The following is an 18,786-nucleotide window of genomic DNA, read 5'->3' on the forward strand; positions in this document are numbered from 1 at the left end:
GCACATCGATTTTACAAAACAAAAGCGATGTCTACAATGAAACAACACATCGGTTCTAGAAAAAGCAAGCGATGTACATAAAACCATTGAACATCGTTTTGCTTAAATGAAAACGATGTGCTGTGTTAAATGAAACATCAGTCCTTAAAAAAAAAACCGATGACGCCTAAAGATACAGACATCGTTCCTAAGAAAATAATGTGCCAAGCTACATGTAAAAATGCCCACGAACAAACAATACTCATGGCAACTGATGTCTACAAGTGTACTGGACATCGCTTCTGGAATAGAAATCGATGCAAATGTTCACGTAGGTATTGTTCGACATATACTTTATTAAGCATAAAATGTGAAAATATGAAGAATTAGACATACCTAACATATAAAAATATGATGATTATAACGATTATACATCGATTTGTTTTTTAGAATCGATGTTGGTTGTTGTCTGGGACATCGGTTAAAAACGCGCTTATACTGATGTCTATATCTTTCTCTACACCCACTAAGACATCGGTCAAAAATTAGTTTAACATCGGTTCTGGACAGATGTCTATGAACAAAATTCTAGTAGTGTGAGTTTTAATTGGATATGAGACAGAACTATTCAAGGAAAAGGGAGGTTTTCTCTTAGAAGATTTAAGAATCGTAGCCAACTTTTTAAGATTAGAGAATTGTCTTCATATTCTTCGAAATTAAAGTTATCTTAGGTATATTTCTGGTTTCCCCTGCACTTTATCTTGCTTTAGAGTCCTCTATTCATCTGACTATGTGATTGTGTCATGCAGATGCGGTTCATGATGTGTCTCAGCATATGGAAGAGGTGAGCCATGATATTTTTATAGGAACTGAGCTACCAGAAACCAATCACATGGGCCTCTTTGCCATTAACTTTTTTGGGACATATTGTGCTCAGAGCATTAGAACCAAATGATAGATAATTGAATGTAATTTGAATTATGCTAATTTCATTATGCAGGATGGTCTGGTAATTTGTTTGGGTAAATTTTCTCAAATTCCTTTTAGATTAATAGGCATGGCTTAATTATTGTTGTACCTATAGCTTTGTAGTTGCTTCTACATTTGCAAGGCAAAAATTATTTCTGGAAAGAAGTTTCTGAAGAAAACTGTATGTATTTTTTTTTCTCTGTCTTTTAAGACTGATATCTAGGTAGCTTACTCTACTGCTAGGAAAAAGATGATGTAGGCCATCATTTACTGCCAATAAACCTTGCCTTAAGAATAAGGATGACTGAGATAACCTCTTTAAAAGTTTTGCCTTTTCTTGGATTTCTTTTTCATGCAACTGATGTATTATTGTTACTGGTCTCCAGCTTTTTGGTCTCTAATGCCTCCTGATCAAGGTAGAATATATGCCCCAGTTGAGCTTTCGTCTTCTTTGTCATTTAGGTCAGTTCACGTCACTATATTTGAACTGTGGTTATCTGGCTTATAGTACAACTGCTGTATGTACGATGCCTTTTATATTTCTCAATTGTACTTATGTAATCTCTCACGTTAGACATCTTACCTGTCCGATTGTCAAACTAGCTAGTTAATTAAGTGCTCAATCTAAAGATTGTCTACTTATGTATATTCCAAGTTCGAAAACATATCTTTTTTCTTGTCTGGACATTATTCCGCCATGTTAAAAGAAAAACCTTAGTTATGACTCTTCATCACATCTTGGTGTTTTTGATTTTGATGAAGAGACTTAACCAATTTGGTAATTGGTTTTTCCATACATATGACTTTGTCTAAATTATTTTTTATTGTTTTTGGTTACAGGTTCTTTGTATTATAATCTCTGTGTTCGATCTGTGGCATTTGTCTTCCTCTTACCATAAGCTCTATCTACTATGTTTTGATTCCAGGTAAGGCTCCTCTTTTCGTTATATTGTTGTCAATGACAATATTTGGTTGTAAATGTAGTGGAAAGTTATGCCCTTGATCTTTCTCTGTTGATATAAAATCTATGACAGAAATTCTATAATTCTTATTATTATTTTTATTACTCAATGTCTTCTCCAAAGTAATGAGGCTCCCTTATTGTGCATGTGTTTTATGAATTTGCATATACCTGTGCACATTGGATTAATTAGATGTTAATCTAATATACATACTGTATCATTATGTGATAGGTTCAAGATGCATCCAGTGGCCATGAAATTAGAAGGGAGTCCATAGGAGGAGTTCATCCAGATTCAACTAGTGATCAAGAATTTGAGCACGCTCCAGTACTCACCAAGCCCTCTAGTTAATGATAAATAGTATTGTGGTCAAGTCTGCTTTTGAACAATATTAAGTTTGGGAATGTTTCTTCCAGAGTTTCAGTTATCTAGTATGGTAGATTCTTAGTAGATTCGTATAATTATGAAAGACTGGTTTGTTTGGTTAATTTCAATTTATACTTGGTAATGAAATATAACTTGGCACTTATCAGTTGTGAGATAGCTATGAATGAAAGGATTATTTTGGTGCTTTATATTGTTTTACTATATCTTTTGATTGTGTGTAAAATGGCAGAAAAAATTGGGTGGTCAATTGGTTGTCGCTAAAGCTTCATATGGACAATACTTGAGGTGGCGACGGCAATGACGCCGTCGCAATTAATTTCACTTGGGGTGGAGGGAAAATTTCATTAAAAAAAAATTAGTTTATTGCAAGCGATGGCATCTGCCGTAGCAAATAGGTTACTTGCGACGGCGTTCTCAGTCGCTACATGCCGTCGCCAAATAAGCGACCAAATCATTGCTACGCTCGTTGCCGTCGCTAAATACGGTTGCGACGGCATTTTGCCGTAGCCATGAGCAATGGCGACGCCACCAACGACAACGGCGTAATTGCCGTCGCCTAGCCGTCGCCATTGGTCTTTTGCGACGGCAAATATACTTTTCGCGACGGCACAAAGCCGTGGCCAAATGAATTTTTTTTTGTAGTGCTAGTCATCTCATGCCAACTGGAGGGGACTGCCGCCCAGATGACGCATCGGAGGGGACTGCCGACCGGATTTAGGAGGCGGTGGTTAGAGGGGACTGTCGACTAACCACAGGTAGTTAGAGGGGACTGCCGACTAACTACCTCATCTGGAGGGGACTGCCGACCAGATGACTCACCGGAGGGGACTGCCGACCGGGATATAGTCTGGAGGGGACTGCCGACCAGACTATTACCTAGAGGGGACTGCCGACTAGGTAAGATACGCATGCGCCCAAATTAGCCTCCTTGCCAACTCCTTTCGTTAAAATCTTTTTCTTTCCACGAAAACCACATTTACACAAATAGTAATCCATTATAAACTTAATACCATGCTGCATGCATTATTTAAATAAAATAAAAGTCCACTCACTGGTGAGTCTCGCAGCTAATCCTGCTGTCTGCCCGTGTCCTCCTCACTCGAGGGCTCAGTATGTCCTGTAATAAATGGGCATGATATAATTAACCCTAATGAGGAAACAGTCTCAAAATCAAAACTCATTCCTTCTGAAATTAGTATTCACTACTCGTAAATTCTATTAAAAAAAATCCCACTCTTCAATTTGGAATTTATATTATTGAATACGAAATTTCCTTACAAATCAACGCCCTTGCTTAAATCTTTAACCTTCACAAGAATCGTTTCGATAATTTAATCAACTCAATTTCAATTCCTTAATCATAATTAACCACCAAAATATAACATAATTTCCTTTTTCCAAAATCTCCTCATTCTTTCTTAATTTTCCCTTTTCAATTCACAATCTCAACTCCAAATTTCTCAACAAAGTAAAACAATTCCGCAATATCACTATTAGCATTTAATCAAGAGATTTAACTCATAAAATTTATAAATCATAAGATTCAAAACATCCAAGTCCAACATCAAATTTCCATGGAATTTCACTATCCAAACAACTTCAAATCCAAAACATAACTCAAAATCAATCGAATGGGTTTTGGAGGGGCTTGCAGAGCCTCCTCACCACCACCGGCAGCAGCGGCGCGTGGCTTCACGTGCCACCACTCCAACACCCAAATCCGGCCACCAAAATTCACCTACACTATCTCCACAACAAGCCCAGCCATCTTTATACCTGCAATAACAACAAAAACTAAGCAGAAGTGGTCGGAAATTCACTCCAAAATCTGGAAATCCGATCGCCACTGTTCATCATCAATCTCACTTCCTCCGGCCAAATCAAGCTGCAATAAGGTTTAATATATGTTTAGCACTTCACAGGGAACCAAAACCATGAAGATTTCTGGCCGAAACCGCCGGAAATCGAAAATTCCCGAAAATTCCGATCGGTACTCCTCCAAAAATCACTCAAACCAAGACTACCCAACGCAAAATACTTACCGGAGATGGATAAGGAGGGAAAGAGGGAGCTCTCCGACCGATGGAACGACCTGAGGTGGCTGAACGGCGTCGGATTTGCCGGATTGTCTTCTCCGGTTACTGTGCGCGCGCGAAGAAGGGGGAGGAGGAAGAATAGATCGCTCTTCCCGATTTTTCTTTCTGTTTTAACTCTCTCTCTCTCTTCCCAAAAGGGAAACCCCCTTTTAAAAATATCTTCCGAGAATAGTAATTTCTATTTTTGGCCAAAACTTTTCCGTAGAAACTCCAATTTAAACAAACTTCGTGTCCACGAACTCGATTTTCCGTATACTAAGGCATTCTCAAGGAAATTCCCAACTTAACAGACAAAATAGAAAGTCAACTCCTCAGTCAAAACCGGTAAATATAAGTAGTAAAAATTTTAAGGTACGGGGCATTACATGTGACGTCATAGGCTGAGTTGGACCCGACAAGGGGGCCCACACTTCAGCTTTTTAATCCCTGAAAAGGGCATAATGGACATTTCCATTTTAATATAATTTTTTTTTTTTCTCTCTCTCTCTCCCCCTTCTTCTTCTTCTTCTTCTGATCTATATCGGGCCCTTCTCAATCTCTTTTTTCTCAATCTTTCCCTCATCTTCTTCCTCCACCTCCACCACCACTTGATCTCCTTGATCCACCTCCGACGCCATTTTTTCGTTGTGCCCAAAGCGATTTAGAGACGACTCCCAAACCAAACCACCACAACCACCGTAGGAGGAGAAGGAGGAGCGATCGGCTATGTGGCAAGGAAGCGGAAGTGTCGTCGGCGGAGGAGGGGGGGAGGGATTTTCAATTGCCGGACGAGATCATGGCGGTGATTCCGAGCGACCCGTACGAGCAGCTAGATCTGGGGTGGAAGATCACGTCGATGGCGATAGCCGCTAGGGTTTCGAATCTCGAGGCGGAGGTCGAGAGGCTGAGGCTGAGGCTGAGCGAGAAAGATAGGGTTATTTTTGACCTCGAGGAAAGAGCCTTGCGGCTCCAGCATGTTAACCATGACACCGGCGTAACCAGAATTGTTGTAGACGCGGGTGGGCAGCTGCAGACATGGGGTGGGCTGCTGCAGGCATGGAGGATGCGCAGGCCAGTTGTGCGCAGGGGAAAAGGCCAGTGTGGGTTGGCAGCAGAGCAGCAAGGGCTGCAGGCTGGGCAACAAGGGCTGGGCGGTGGTGGGATGTGCGCGCAGAGGCTAGGCGAGAATGAGGATCTGGGCTCCTCCGTCGCCGGCGTAACCCGAATTGCCCCAATCCGATATCTGTGCGGGTTCCGATTTGAGTTTTCGGAGCTGCTTGGATTGGGGTGTGGAAGATCTCGCGAGTGTGAGGATCTGAGGTTTGTGATGATTTGAAGGATTTTGGTGTGATGATCTTACGGTTGGTGAGAAGTTTCAGTTTGGTGTTACGACGGTGGTCGTCGATATAGAGGAGAAGAAGAAGAGGTGGGGAGAGAAAGAGTAGAGAAAAAAATAAAAATAAAAATTAGAAATTATATTAAAACGGAAATGTCCATTTTGCCCTCATTCAGGGTTTAAAAAGCTGAAGTGTGGGCCCCCTTGTCGGGTCTAACTCAGCCTATGACGACACATTTGGAGAATTTGGACTCGGGTAATGTTGTTTAAGAGTACAAGGACTAGTCTGATTAAAAAAAAAAGTTTAAGGACCAGTCTGATTTTAGGCCCAAAGTTCAGGGGGATAAACTGAATTTAATCATTTTCTTTTTTATTGGATAAGAGATTTATGTAATCTAGTTAAAGAATGAATATGTAATTAATAGTTTGTTTGCAAATTATATAAGTGAGGTTATTTTAGGAAGTTGAGTGAGGTTTAGTGAGTAAATTTAATATTTGAAAATTTGATAGGAGGTGTAAAAAGTAAGGAGGTCAAGTGAGTAAATTTGGTCATTTGGAGGTTCTAATAGAAAAACTTTTTTTTTTTTTATAGGGTGCTTCTAGTTTTTTTTAGGTAAAAGAAGAAAGTTTATTACTAGATACGATTGAAATCGTACATAAGGGCATCCAGAATAAAATCTGGAGCAGTCACAAAACATTCAAGATGAACATTGGATTCAAAACTAAAACTTGTCAATCTATGAGCTACTGCATTAGCTTGCCGAGGGACATAGAGGAGTTTAAAACCCTCACTTCTAGCTAGGAGCCCTTGGATATATGTGATTAATGCACATAACGGAGACAAGGTAGGAGTTTGAGAAGCAATAGCCTGGACAGCCACTAGACAATCACACTCAAAGTTGCATGAGTAATCTGCATGGCCTGCAATAATTGTATGCCATGTTTTATTGCAAGGAGTTCAACATGCAATGGGGAAGTGACAAAGTCAACTCGGAAAGAGAAGCCAGCCAGGAACTGTCCAAGAACGTTCCTCAGTACCTCTCTAATACCACCATATGGAATAGAGACTAGGAAAGCCCCACATCCACATTGAGTTTCACACTCCCATCCTCAGGCGTAACCCATACCTTACTAGGTTTGTCTCGGGTTCGAACTGCAGGGAGAGAAGAACTAGTAGCTTGTAGATATTCCTCATGCCAAGCCATGGCCCTAGCCACAATGGTAGCACTGGGTTGAGTATGCTCATTCCATATTTTATCGTTACGGTTTCTCCACACACTCTAAAGTAAGACCAATAATTGGTCAAACGATCCTGGAGACATAGAAAGAGCTCGATCTAATAACCAATCTTTCCAACACAGAGGGGATGGGGGAATAGAGATTGGGGGAGGTCCAATAATCTCCTGAGTAAAAGCACAATTGCAGAAGATATGCTCCAGTGTCTCAACATGTGAGGCACACAATACACACTGTACGGATCTAGTGTACCCCTTGAAAGTCAAAGCTGTCCGGGTAGGGAGGAGGTTATTTGCAACTCGCCAACCAAAAATGGCTACCTTACTCGGCACTTTGGCCTTCCATAGTGCCTTCCACACTGGTCCATACGGATCACCGGTAGAAGCCGAGGCAAGGAGATTACCCATCGAGAAGTCACAAGCCACTTTATACGCTTATTTGACCGAAAAAAAAAACCTTTCTTATCAAGCTTCCAAGAAAGTCGATCTCTTCCAAAACGACTGCTGAGTGGGATCGATAAAACCTGTGAAGCTATATGAGGTTCAAAGCAGTCATGCACTGCTACCATATCCCAAGACAGTGAGTCTGTGTGGATTAGGTCAGAAACTCGTTCAAAGACTGAACTTGAAGGCCGAGTGATCAAGTGGCGGGAGACATAGGGTATCCAGTCATCCTCCCAAATGTTGACTGTTTGTCCATCTCCAATACGCCATAGTAAACCAGCCTGTAGGACCGGCCTTGCCTCCATAAGACTACGCCAAGAATATGATGGTCGTTCCCCCATGTCAATTGTGAGAAAGGTTCCGTAAGGATAATATACAGCTTTGAAGACTTGTGCCACAAGGGAATCCGGATGAGAGAGCAAACACCAACCTTGTTTCGACAACAGAGCGAGGTTATGAGAGTGGAGATGCTTAAATCTCATGCACATAGGGTTCTTCTAGTTGGACCTTCAAATTTGATATTTAGACTTCCATCTTTTTTCAATTTTTATTAAATTTTGTCAACTCATATGAAAGACAAATACAGACAAAGAAAGCAAAAAAAAAAAAAAAAAATCTTACCTCCCCTATTAATATAAGTTATCTAAAACAATTACGTAAAAATAAGGCTAGGCAAAGTTTTATGGCTTGGCTATTGAGGGCTAGGGTTGTTGTCTGGTTAGCTTGGGTTTGGGCTTGGACTTTCAATCCTGGGCTGGGCTGCTGGGCTCTAAACCTAGGCCTAAACTATGGGTTGCCAAGGAGGGTGTCCTATCACCCTCATTCATTACTTAGTGTGTCGGGCGGGCCTGACCTAAGAAATTGACCTACTTGGGTTATTTGGGCTTGTTAAAGGTCTGTAAAGTGCCAGTCGTACTTCAGATCATGGGTCTACGGAATTGGTAATTATCTTGGGTTCGACTGGTGGAAGCGACTTATAGATGAGGAATTGACTTCTTTTGTTTGTTGAGAAGTAGCTTTCTTTTCGTACCACAATTGCGTGCATGGCGGATAGAGGGCTAGAAGATGATTTTTCCTCAGAAGACACAGAGTTGTTCTTTGTTTATAGGTTAGCTTCAATAGCGGGCTCAACTTGACTTGTAATGAGTTTGCAGTGCTTAGATAAGAATTGTTTTTCTGTCTTTAAGTGTCTGTAGATTCTGACTGGTCATCTAATGCAATGCACATTTGCTTCAAAAAAATAAAAAATTAATTTATACGCATGACCTCCTCATTTGATACAAAAGTAACTTCAAAACAATCTGATTTGGAATTTCCTTAAACTAAATTTGTTGAATATTTTGTGTAGATATTACTATTAAGATCCAAGGTCAACTCCTTTAATTAGATTGAATCAATACTAAGGTTCTAAAAATCGCTAAGAGCTAGTCGGGCGGTGGCCAAGGAATTAGCGCTAAGACATCTAGGCAGTTTTTATGTTTTAAAATTTTAATTTATTTTTGTAGCATATAAAAATATATATAGACTTTAAAAAAATATATGAAGAATAATAATAAGATATTCTATAAGGATATATTTTATTGGGGTTTTGTCCCTTTACACTAATTCTAGGGATTTTTCCCCTTATACCACTCACTTTTTTTCCCCACTTACCCATAATAACTCTAATAAGTTATTCTTTAATACCCAATTAAGTTTTTTCATTTTTATTTATTTTTGAGACTATTTTGCCCTTACCCCTTTGTCACATAAAGAGAGAATATGGAAGAGAGATAAGTTATAGGAGACTTCGCCAGATTCCGACCGTTGTCGCCAGACTCCAGTCACTGGTCACCGGCCAGCCGCTGGACTTCACTGGAGGTCCCTAAAGAGATAGTTGGAAATCTCACAAGTCACCAGAGACTTTTATTGCCCCTTAATAAACTTTTATAAAGTATTGGGGGGGGGGGGGGGGGGGGGGGATAAATCCAATATAAGTTTTGTTGAGGTTCAATAACCAGAAAAAAAATGAAGGTATTCTTGATTTTGAAAATTTTAGGAGGTTTATTGCCCCCTAATAAAAAAACATGTATATACATCATTATGCAGCAATTAAGACCAAAGTCATGAAACAAGTTTATTGCCATCCATAAAATAAAGTATATGAATCAGAATTTTAGAAGTAGATATGATGCACTGAGTGCAATATGATCTCACTAAGTCTCACAGAGAATAAAGAAGAATTCGTGATTCTGGAATTTTTTCAATTTCTAAACCCGATTTGCCTAGCCCTCCAACAATAATGTAGGCAGCTCCCTTACAAAATTGTCCGTAGTTAAAGTAATAAAGATAAAAAAATAAAAAAGAACAACAAATTGTTGAAGATACCTATTTGATTGTATAAGGGTGTTTGGTAAAATTAAGGAGATGTAATTAGCTTAATTTTTAAGTATATATTCAGAAAAGTAAATTGGAGGTTCAAAGTAGAAAATGCCAAAATATCAAATTTGGATTTATAAAAAATGGGCTTGAGAAAGTTAGGTTAATTTGAAGTTGGAACCAAAAGTGGCTGAAGGTGAATTTATGTCTGAAATGACTATTTAATACAATTATAAGTTAGAATATTAGGCAGATAATATGGAAGTATATACATACCGAATGAAACAATATGCAGGAGAACGATCTTTGAGTGTCGTTTGGAATCGCTTTTTATGCAAATCTTGTCGTTCATGCCGTCGGTTTTGTATCCTTTGTGACATGAACAAAAGTATTTTCCTGGAGGTGGAGTATTTAAGCACCGTCCGTTCTGGCAGGGGTTTGAAGCCCTGCACTCATCAATATCTGAAATGGAAATAGGAAAGGAAAAACATCAATTAATTTGGTAAAATTGCAATGTTGAGCTAGCTTTAATTTCCATATATATTAGATGATCGCTGAGTATGTAAACTAAAAATAAAAGATCACCTTGGCAACCATCTGGGTGGTAAGGGTTTCCTTCATAACCAGGCAAGCACCGGCACAAGTAACCTACTGACCCCCTGTTAGGGTTGACGCACCTGCTATTAGCCGTGCATATGAAATCTTTCCTCTTTTGAGCTTCATTACAGGGATTTGTGTCCTTCCCTATTGCCCAATTAAGAACCATTGGAAGCTTTTCAGTGTTTTTCAGCTCTTTAAAACTCGCAGGGGAGAAATTAAACTGGCCTTGTTCTACAATAAAGGCGTAGCTGCAGGGGTTAAAATCCCTTACTCTGAAATTATTTTTGTAGCTATCCACCTTGACCGTCGTATTCTTTAGTCCACAGGGGATGTTAGTCTGGCAACACCCAACGCCGGAGCAAGAGTTCTTATCGACGTTGTCAAGGCTGTTGCATAAGGATATGCACCCGGTAATCAACTCTTCTTCTCCACGGAAACCTTGTATAATTGCACGACCGTCACAACCAACGGCATAGAACTTGTTTTTGGAACTGGAGATCGTGTAAGGAAGAGGCAGGCTGAGCGAAGAAGGGAAGCTGCACGTCAAATTGCCCTGGGCGTTACAGCAATCTGCAGCTACGGAGCCCAATATTCCCAACTCACCGTCATCAAGGGAAATGTTAGTAACAATGAGACTCCCTTCCATCAAAGATGCCACTGGTGATTGGGTGTTATGGCTACAATTGATAAAGAATTCTTCTCGCAGGTAACAATCCTGCTTCTTCATGCCAAATGGATATGGAATTGTGAGATTGCCGCACTTGTCTGAGCAGTCAGCTGGCAGGGCTTGAGCAGCAACTGCTGTTGTCGTAGTAGTACTAGCCGCCGATAACAGGAGTAGGACTGCCACCAATGAGAGTCGCAACGCCATGATCTGATCGACGACCCCAAATCAAGCAGGCTAGGGCCGGAGCTCGGGTTTAGAATTTAGAAATTCAGGTGTACTAAGGTGATTGTAAATTAAATTGACTGTAACGTACTGGTTCAAGTCCATGCATGATGCATGCAGGTTGATCGAGGTCGTTGTTCCTTTTATATCAACGAGTAAGTGCAATGACCATGCATCTTCCTCTGTCGTAGAGTCCCTTCGGTCGTCATTTTAATAAACATGGCGCGTGATGTATCTTCATTCTTCAATCAATTAATCATGGATTTACTACTATGTATCGTAGGACAGGAGTGCTGAACTGGATCTAGTTCAAGTCCTCGTTGAGGTCAGGTCGTTCCTATAATTATTTCCATGAATTAATTGCAAGCATCTCCACCTGTCATGCATGCATATGTTCGTGTTTCCCTACTTGCATGGTCGTCCTGTAAATAGTAAATACCACGGCCACCACGTAGGCGTGAAACACGTTGTTAGAAAAACCATTTCATATTTATTTTATGTGCTAGTTTAAAAGGTATTTATGACATCCAACTCTAAAATATCTTATTCGTCACCACGCTAACATGTGTGGCATGCAGATCAGTGAATCTCCGCTCCAAATTGCCAATTTATTTGTGGCCTCACTTGAATTTCACATTTTAACAATCAAATAATTTTTTTTTAAAAATCTTTTATATATAAATCTTTATAGATAATAAGACCTGGTATCTAGAAAAAAAGAATTAAAGATAGTAGACGAGAGGAGCGGGAAAAAAAAAAATAGAAGAAGTCAAAAGAAAAAATAAAGAAAAATAAACAGCCAGGGATTCGCGCCAAGGGGATTCGAACCTACGAAGTCTCAGCGGATTCACATATCAAGGCAGCTTTTCCACTATACCAGTTTGGCACGTATATGTTCATTTCCACAAATAATGTATATATACGTATATATAATAACTGAGACACAATCGGAGGCCTCTGGCAGCCCACTGAGGCAGCCGCCTCACTGGGCAACCCTCAGGGCCGGCCTTATAGGGACGCATAATGCGGAGAAACTTACTAAGCGACAACATTAAAATTTATTATAGATCTCTCAATTGAAAGCCCAAACTCAATACTGCATCATCGGCCAGTAAGAATAGGGACCGCTCCTGAAATCTCCTTAAAAAACAAGCGGGAGACCACAAAAAGGAGGAGCGAAATACAATCTCTTGATAGGAGGAGCGAAATACAAGGTAGGCAGAAGTTGGAATTGAAATTGTTACATCGTATTTGGTAAAGTTTTGTAAGATTGTAATTGTTGAAGCAAAATCTAAGTACAACATATATAACTTTAACATATACTTAATTCTTACTCGTACAGTCGTACTCACGATATTTTATATTCCTAACAGCGCTTCGATTTACTTATAATTCTTGTTTTTTTTTTTTAGAAGTAGATAATTTCATTGCTTATCCATGGCCATAAAGCACGTACATCATATGCTGTCTTACACCAAATAAAACCTAGATGGTCTAAGCTATTAACCACATAACAGGTAACCCTCATTGGGAACAACCTGAGCACAAATTTTAGACCTAGCCATAAGGAGACAATCCAACAACTATCTAAATCCTTGCTAGAGTAACCCTAATTGCCTAAAGACCTCATTTGGTGTACAATCAGAGAAACTAAATTTAAATAGCAATAGACTGGAATCAAATGCTAGGTTCCGAAAAGCAGGAAGCATAGAGAAAACTAGAAAGAGGCCGAAGCCACTAAGACCACTAGAAAAGGCTTAAGGCTAAAACCCCAGCCCCAATTTTAAAGCCCAATAGGGCAGTCCAAAGAGAAGAGGCCCACTGAAGGGCCCAACAAGACAAGGGTGACACCAAGCCCAGACAACAGCTCCACCACGCCTGCGCAGCCGCCCGTGTATCGCCGCCCACGACTCCGGCCACGAACCAGCCACTCCACCAGCCTCGCCATGGCCTGCGCCGTTGAGCTCCGCCATGAGCCAGCAAAACCCCGAGGCCCACAAGCCTCCGTCGATGCAGCGCCTAGCCCCGAGCCCCAAGTGCCCACACCTTCGCTTAGACCGCACCAAGCCACGCCGCCGCTGGATCTGGAACGCGTTATCCCTGCACAGAAAGTCACTGCAAACGGCCAGAAAAAACCATCCAAATCTACCGTTAGGGGTCATCATGGGCCGGGCTAGGGCCGACCCTACCCTAAATTTTAGGGCTTAGGGTCGGGCCGGGCCGGGCCTAGTCAAAGTCAACAAAATTTAGGGCCGGGTAGGGTCGGGCCAGGGCTTAAATATGCTAACCCTTACCCGCCCGAAAAGCCCGATCCGTTAGGGCCGAAAGGGACGGGTCGGGCCGGCCCTCAAATAGGGCCAAATAGGGCCGAAATGGGCCAAAAGAGGGCCTTATTTTGTTTAACAAAAAAAAAACATTATTTTTTTCTTCTCAAAATATGGCTTAATGGTATATATTGGTAATAAAAGACTCATTGTTTTTTATTGAACATATTTAATACACACACCGAAGGTGGAAGTCACTGAAATTTTTACCACTACCATATATTCATATACGGACGACATCCAACGGTGCATTTTAAAAAATTCCATTTCGTCCCCCATTTTGCTCATGGAGGATAACAAGCCTAATAAACGAGTTATACTACATTAATAGGCATATAAGGATTATGTGCGATCAAAAAATTTTGAAATGGAAATCGACCAATCTGAAAATTCTCATATGTTTATACAACATTGATAGGTATTGTGTAAAAAAATTAGGCCGATCTGCCATGAATAAGGCGCCCAACGTAGCGGTCAACGCTTTGCACAAGCAAACTTCCCTAAGGGGAGCGGCACCATGCGCGGACAAACGTTGCGGAATTTTGACATCCATAAGTAGACCCCCTACCCATGAGAGTGTGGGAGCTGAAAGATCGAAAAAAGTGAATTGCCAAGGACCGGTTAAGAGCATATTTGTTTTATGTTCTATTTAGGGTATTGAGTTGACCGGGTAGATCAAGGTCCAACCGAATGCGGAAATTGTTGAAATTTCTACCACTAACATATATTCATATGCAAACAACATCCAGCGGTTCATTTTAAAAAAATTCCATTTCGTCCCCCATTTTGCTCATGGAGGGTAACAAGCCTAATAAACTAGTTATACTACATTACAAGACATATAAGGATTATGTGCGATCCAAAAATTTTGAAATGAAAATCGATCAATCGGAAAATTCTCATATGTTTATACAATAGTGATAGGTATTGTGTAAAGAAATTAGGCCGATCCGCCGTAAATAAGGCACCTAACGGAGCGGTCAACGCTTTGCACAAGCAAACTTCCCTAAGGGGAGCGGCACCATGCGCGGACAAACGTTGCGGAATTTTGACATCCATAAGTAGACCCCCTACCCATGAGAGTGTGGGAGCTGAAAGATCGAAAAAAGTGAATTGCCAAGGACCGGTTAAGAGCATATTTGTTTTATGTTCTATTTAGGGTATTGAGTTGACCGGGTAGATCGAGGTCCAAACGAAGGCGGAAATTGCTGAAATTTCTACCACTAACATATATTCATATGCAAATAACATCCAGCGGTGCATTTTAAAAAATTCCATTTCGTCCCCCATTTTGCTCATTAAGAAGTTAACATTACATTGGTAAAATGGTTTCAACTCGACCAATTGATTATTTTTAGTTATGTTGATTACTTGATTTATTTCAAAATTGGTATTACATGAATATATTGTCCAATTTGAAATAATAGCTTTGTAATTATTACAGTTAATTAGTTAACAGTAATTATTGGTAAATATTAAAATACCCATAAGATTATATTAAAACGGCGGCGTTTTTGCCGAATTAACGGTTAATTCTTTAAAAAAAATTTATTTTTTCTTCTCAAAATATGGCTCAATTTAAAAGACTCATTTCTTAATATGGCAGATTGAAATAATTTTCTACACTTCCATAGTTTTATACATATAACACATGTAATAGAAAATAACAAAAATAAAATATAAATTTTAGGGCCGGGCCGGGCCTAGCCCTTACGGGCTCAATCGGGCCGGGCCGTAGGGTAGGGCCGGGCTTTATTTGTGTGACCCATACCCTACCCTAAATAAAAAAGGGTCGGGCCGGCCCGCCCTAATGGAAGGGCCGGGCCGGGCGGGCTTAGGGCTCAAGGGCCATATGATGAGGCCTATCTACCGTCACCCAGCCTGCCAAACCCCCAGCCAACCAACTTCCTCCGGACCTCATCCCAGGGAGTCGAAGTACCCGTCCGGCAGCCAGCACAGTGGTAACGCGGCGATACCTACTCTAACCATGGCCGCCGCCGGACAGGGAAGGATTTAGTGGTGGTAGAGGTTCTCTCGCAGCGCAAGAGCGAAGAGAGAGACTAGGGTTATGTACCTTACTTGCAAGACTTACTAGTATCTTTACTTATAATTCTTGTTTGTTGATCAACATTTTATTAAACAATCCTAAAAAAAAAACATGTACACCGAGCGAGGCACCTTCACTCGTATGTATATAATCGATGCAAGGTGTTAGGGGCCGCACTTGTAATGCCGCAAGCAACCTTGTCCAGGGTCATTAGTCAAGCCTTTGGTTGGTTTGCTTGTGTGCTAGGGATGTTTTGATAATTTACAAATTATGTAATTTATTTTATTTAGCATTTAGTCTCCTCGGCCTTTTTCATGTTTCCTCCTGCCATGTTCATGTAAGGCCGATATGCTCTTTGGGGAGGGGTTCCTAGTCGGCATAGTTTGGACTAGTGAACTAGTATAGGTAAGCACATGTACTTTTGCCTCCCTTGCCGTCTTACCATCAATAAAAGAGGAATTATTCAATCATCTGTGTCTCGTGAGATTGTTCTTTGATCTTTCCTTTCGATTATTCATTGTTCTTCGTGGTTGCCCAACGTTTATATAATTGTGTTCTTGCTTGCCGTTAGCACTATTTTAATATCGTGTGGCTTTCATTGTTCCTTGCAAGGTACTCACTTGGCTGACTTGCTTGCTAGCAAGTGCCGCACGGTCCGCTTTGCGCATTGCAAAGTTCGGCCCGTGACAGTTGGTATCAGAGCCAACTCGGCTCAAAAGCTCACTGCGATGACAGGCAAAATGACAAACCAGCAAAGAATCGATTGGTATGACCAGCAACTCGGAGAACTTGCGGGGGTGCCCGACAGATTGATTGACATCACTAATGTGTTGGACCGCGTCGACCTAGATGGGTTGGCAGCGCGGATGATAGAGGTGGAGAGCCTAAAGAACCAAGTTGTGGCCCTTGAGAAATGGAAAGCTCGAGGAGGCGGAAGGGAGAGAAATGAGGAAGAAAATCACGTTCCGAACGAGCAAATGGGGGCAATGAGTGATGCCCTTGACACACTCCAGGTGACGGTGGAAAATATGGCAGAAGATGTCCGAGCCACCATTGATGCATTCAGGAACCAGTTGGTGGAGATGAATACCAAGCTCAACCTGACCATCCGTGCGATGGGAAACCAACCTGTGACGGACTATAGGAAGGTAAAGATACCGGAACCTCAAGCATTTGGAGAGGCGCGAGATGCCAAAGAGCTTGAGAATTACTTGTTTGATATGGAGCAATACTTTCGAGCAGTGAAGCCAGACTCGGAAGAGGTGAAGGTGAACATGGCAACAATGTATTTGTCGAGAGATGCGAAACTATGGTGGAGAACCAAGTATAATGACATCCAAAGGCGAGTATGCACCATTGACACTTGGGAAGATCTTAAGAAGGAGCTCAAAGCTCAGTTCTTCCTCGAGAATGTCAACTACATTGCCAGACGGCAGCTAAGGGAGCTCAAGCACACCACCAACATCCGAGACTTTGTGAACAAGTTCTCTGTGTTGATAGGAGCATATTTATGCTACGTTATTATTATTTATTCGTATGCTTTTCTTTGTTAGTTTATATTATTTTTGGATAATTTATTTGTTTTTGTGTTTATTAGGTTTTCCGAAGCAAATAAGGAAAAGAAGGTGTAAAGAAGGAAATTGCTGGAATTTTGATTCACTAAGGATTCTTGACGGAAGAAGACTTTCCCTTGAAGAAAAGAGTTGGAGATTTACAAGGAAACAAAGTGGAAGAGTCTGAAGACGGAATAAAAGGCCCTTAGAATTCAGAATTTAGGGTAACACACGCACACAAGGAGCAAGGAACGATTGGAGCAAGAAAGGAGAAGAAGTAAATTCGGAGCCCCAGAAACGATCGATCGTTTCACCAGGAAGATCGATCGTTTCCCCTGTTTTTCCAGTTTTCGATTTTCTTCCTTCTTTCCAAAACTCATGTATTTCTCTTGTGTGTTTTCCAAGATGATGAGTAGCTAATTTTCTTATAGTTAGGGGCTGCTTTCAGCCCTAGACATGGTGTAACTATGATGTTGGCGTTTATTTAATAAGTTCTAAGGATTTCAGATATTCATTGGTTTATTGTTTGTTCATTGATCAATTTTGTATGTTTATTGATGGTGCGCAACATTAGTATGCATGCTAGGTTGTAAGGCTATGAGTGTCTTGTATGATCATCATGTCTACTTGCATTCTAGAGTAGCGAATGAATGACTTGAGCCCCACTCATATAAACCAACGTCTAGGTATACTAGGACAACACCAGTACCGAAATTGCCTAGCCTTATTCATAATCTTTTAGACCTTAATGACTACTAGGTGAGAGCTGTGCGAGAACATCACTCTAGGTTCCATTCTAGAAGCTAAGTTAAGTTGAAAACATCATTCTCTTAACATACCAAGTAAGAAAGATTGATAGGTTAAGTACAACACATCATTGGCTTAGCTTGAATAAGGATATTCGAATGAATTGAACTTGTTAGTAAACACATCATAGGTGTAATCATGGTCTAGTGGTGAGAAGTAGTTCCTAGCTAGTTTTCTCATATTTTATCAAGAACCAAAAACCCTAAGTTGTTTTCTATTTTCGTTAGTTTTCTGTTTTTCGTTTTCTTTATTTTATTTAGTATATCAGTTCAACTCCGATTTACCCCAAATTTTGTATGCGTCTTCGTCTGTGTGTCTAGTTAGTGTGTATTTAATTTCATAATTTTTGGTTGAGTCTAGTTATAGTTTTTATTTTCGTTTCTATTCAGTGTCTGTTTCGAGTTTTCGAGTCAGTTTTGCAATTGTTGAGTCACAATCCTCTACGGGAGACACCCTCTTTCCTATACTACCATCGATAACTACTGAGATTGCAGGGATTTATTTATACACCTATTTTGGGTGTGTCATGTGTTCATGTTTGACATCCCGGACATGTCGGAGAAGGATCGGCTATTCTATTTTCTTGAAGGCTTAAAGCCATGGGCGAGGACAGAACTTCAGCGGGAAAGGGTCCAAGACTTGGCCTCCACACAGGCTGCTGCTGAAAGGTTGACGGACTACATATTCGAAGAGAACTTTACTAAGAAGACTCAGCCGTTTTCGAATGCGAATGTCAACAGAAATATAAGGCCTGGACAGAGTAGAAGTGGGGGAGCGGAGTCCAAATTTTCCAACTCAGGAGGAGGGGACAGGAGAGCAGC

At 40.7% G+C, this 18,786-nt stretch overlaps 1 protein-coding gene and 2 long non-coding RNA genes across 3 annotated transcripts; 1 reads left to right on the forward strand and 2 right to left on the reverse strand.

Annotated features, from left to right (window-relative positions):
• The first annotated feature begins 829 nt into the window (after positions 1 to 829).
• Positions 830 to 2,485, forward strand: LOC133729169 (uncharacterized). Its single transcript, XR_009856270.1, has 3 exons — positions 830 to 1,410; positions 1,789 to 1,874; positions 2,142 to 2,485. It is a non-coding gene; the product is annotated as an uncharacterized LOC133729169 (long non-coding RNA).
• A 1,311-nt stretch (positions 2,486 to 3,796) lies between these two features.
• Positions 3,797 to 4,507, reverse strand: LOC133729170 (uncharacterized). Its single transcript, XR_009856271.1, has 2 exons — positions 4,340 to 4,507; positions 3,797 to 4,182 (listed from the first exon to the last, which is right to left on the reverse strand). It is a non-coding gene; the product is annotated as an uncharacterized LOC133729170 (long non-coding RNA).
• A 5,649-nt stretch (positions 4,508 to 10,156) lies between these two features.
• On the reverse strand, positions 10,157 to 11,216 carry LOC133731237 (wall-associated receptor kinase 2-like). Its single transcript, XM_062158657.1, has 2 exons — positions 10,331 to 11,216; positions 10,157 to 10,191 (listed from the first exon to the last, which is right to left on the reverse strand). Exons 1-2 carry the CDS (start codon positions 11,214 to 11,216, stop codon positions 10,157 to 10,159), a joined length of 921 nt encoding a protein of 306 aa, XP_062014641.1.
• Between the last annotated feature and the right edge of the window lie 7,570 nt (positions 11,217 to 18,786).

The sequence above is a fragment of the Rosa rugosa genome, chromosome 2 (assembly GCF_958449725.1).
Source record: "Rosa rugosa chromosome 2, drRosRugo1.1, whole genome shotgun sequence".
Lineage (NCBI taxonomy): Eukaryota > Viridiplantae > Streptophyta > Magnoliopsida > Rosales > Rosaceae > Rosa > Rosa rugosa.

Bases quoted from the DNA above. Each gene is read 5' to 3' on its own strand.
- LOC133731237 (XM_062158657.1), bottom strand. From the start codon at position 11,216: ATGGCGTTGCGACTCTCATTGGTGGCAGTCCTACTCCTGTTATCGGCG. The intron at 10,192-10,330 runs GTGATCTTTTAT...TGATGAGTGCAG, and splicing joins CCACCCAGATGGTTGCCAAG to GGCTTCAAACCCCTGCCAGA.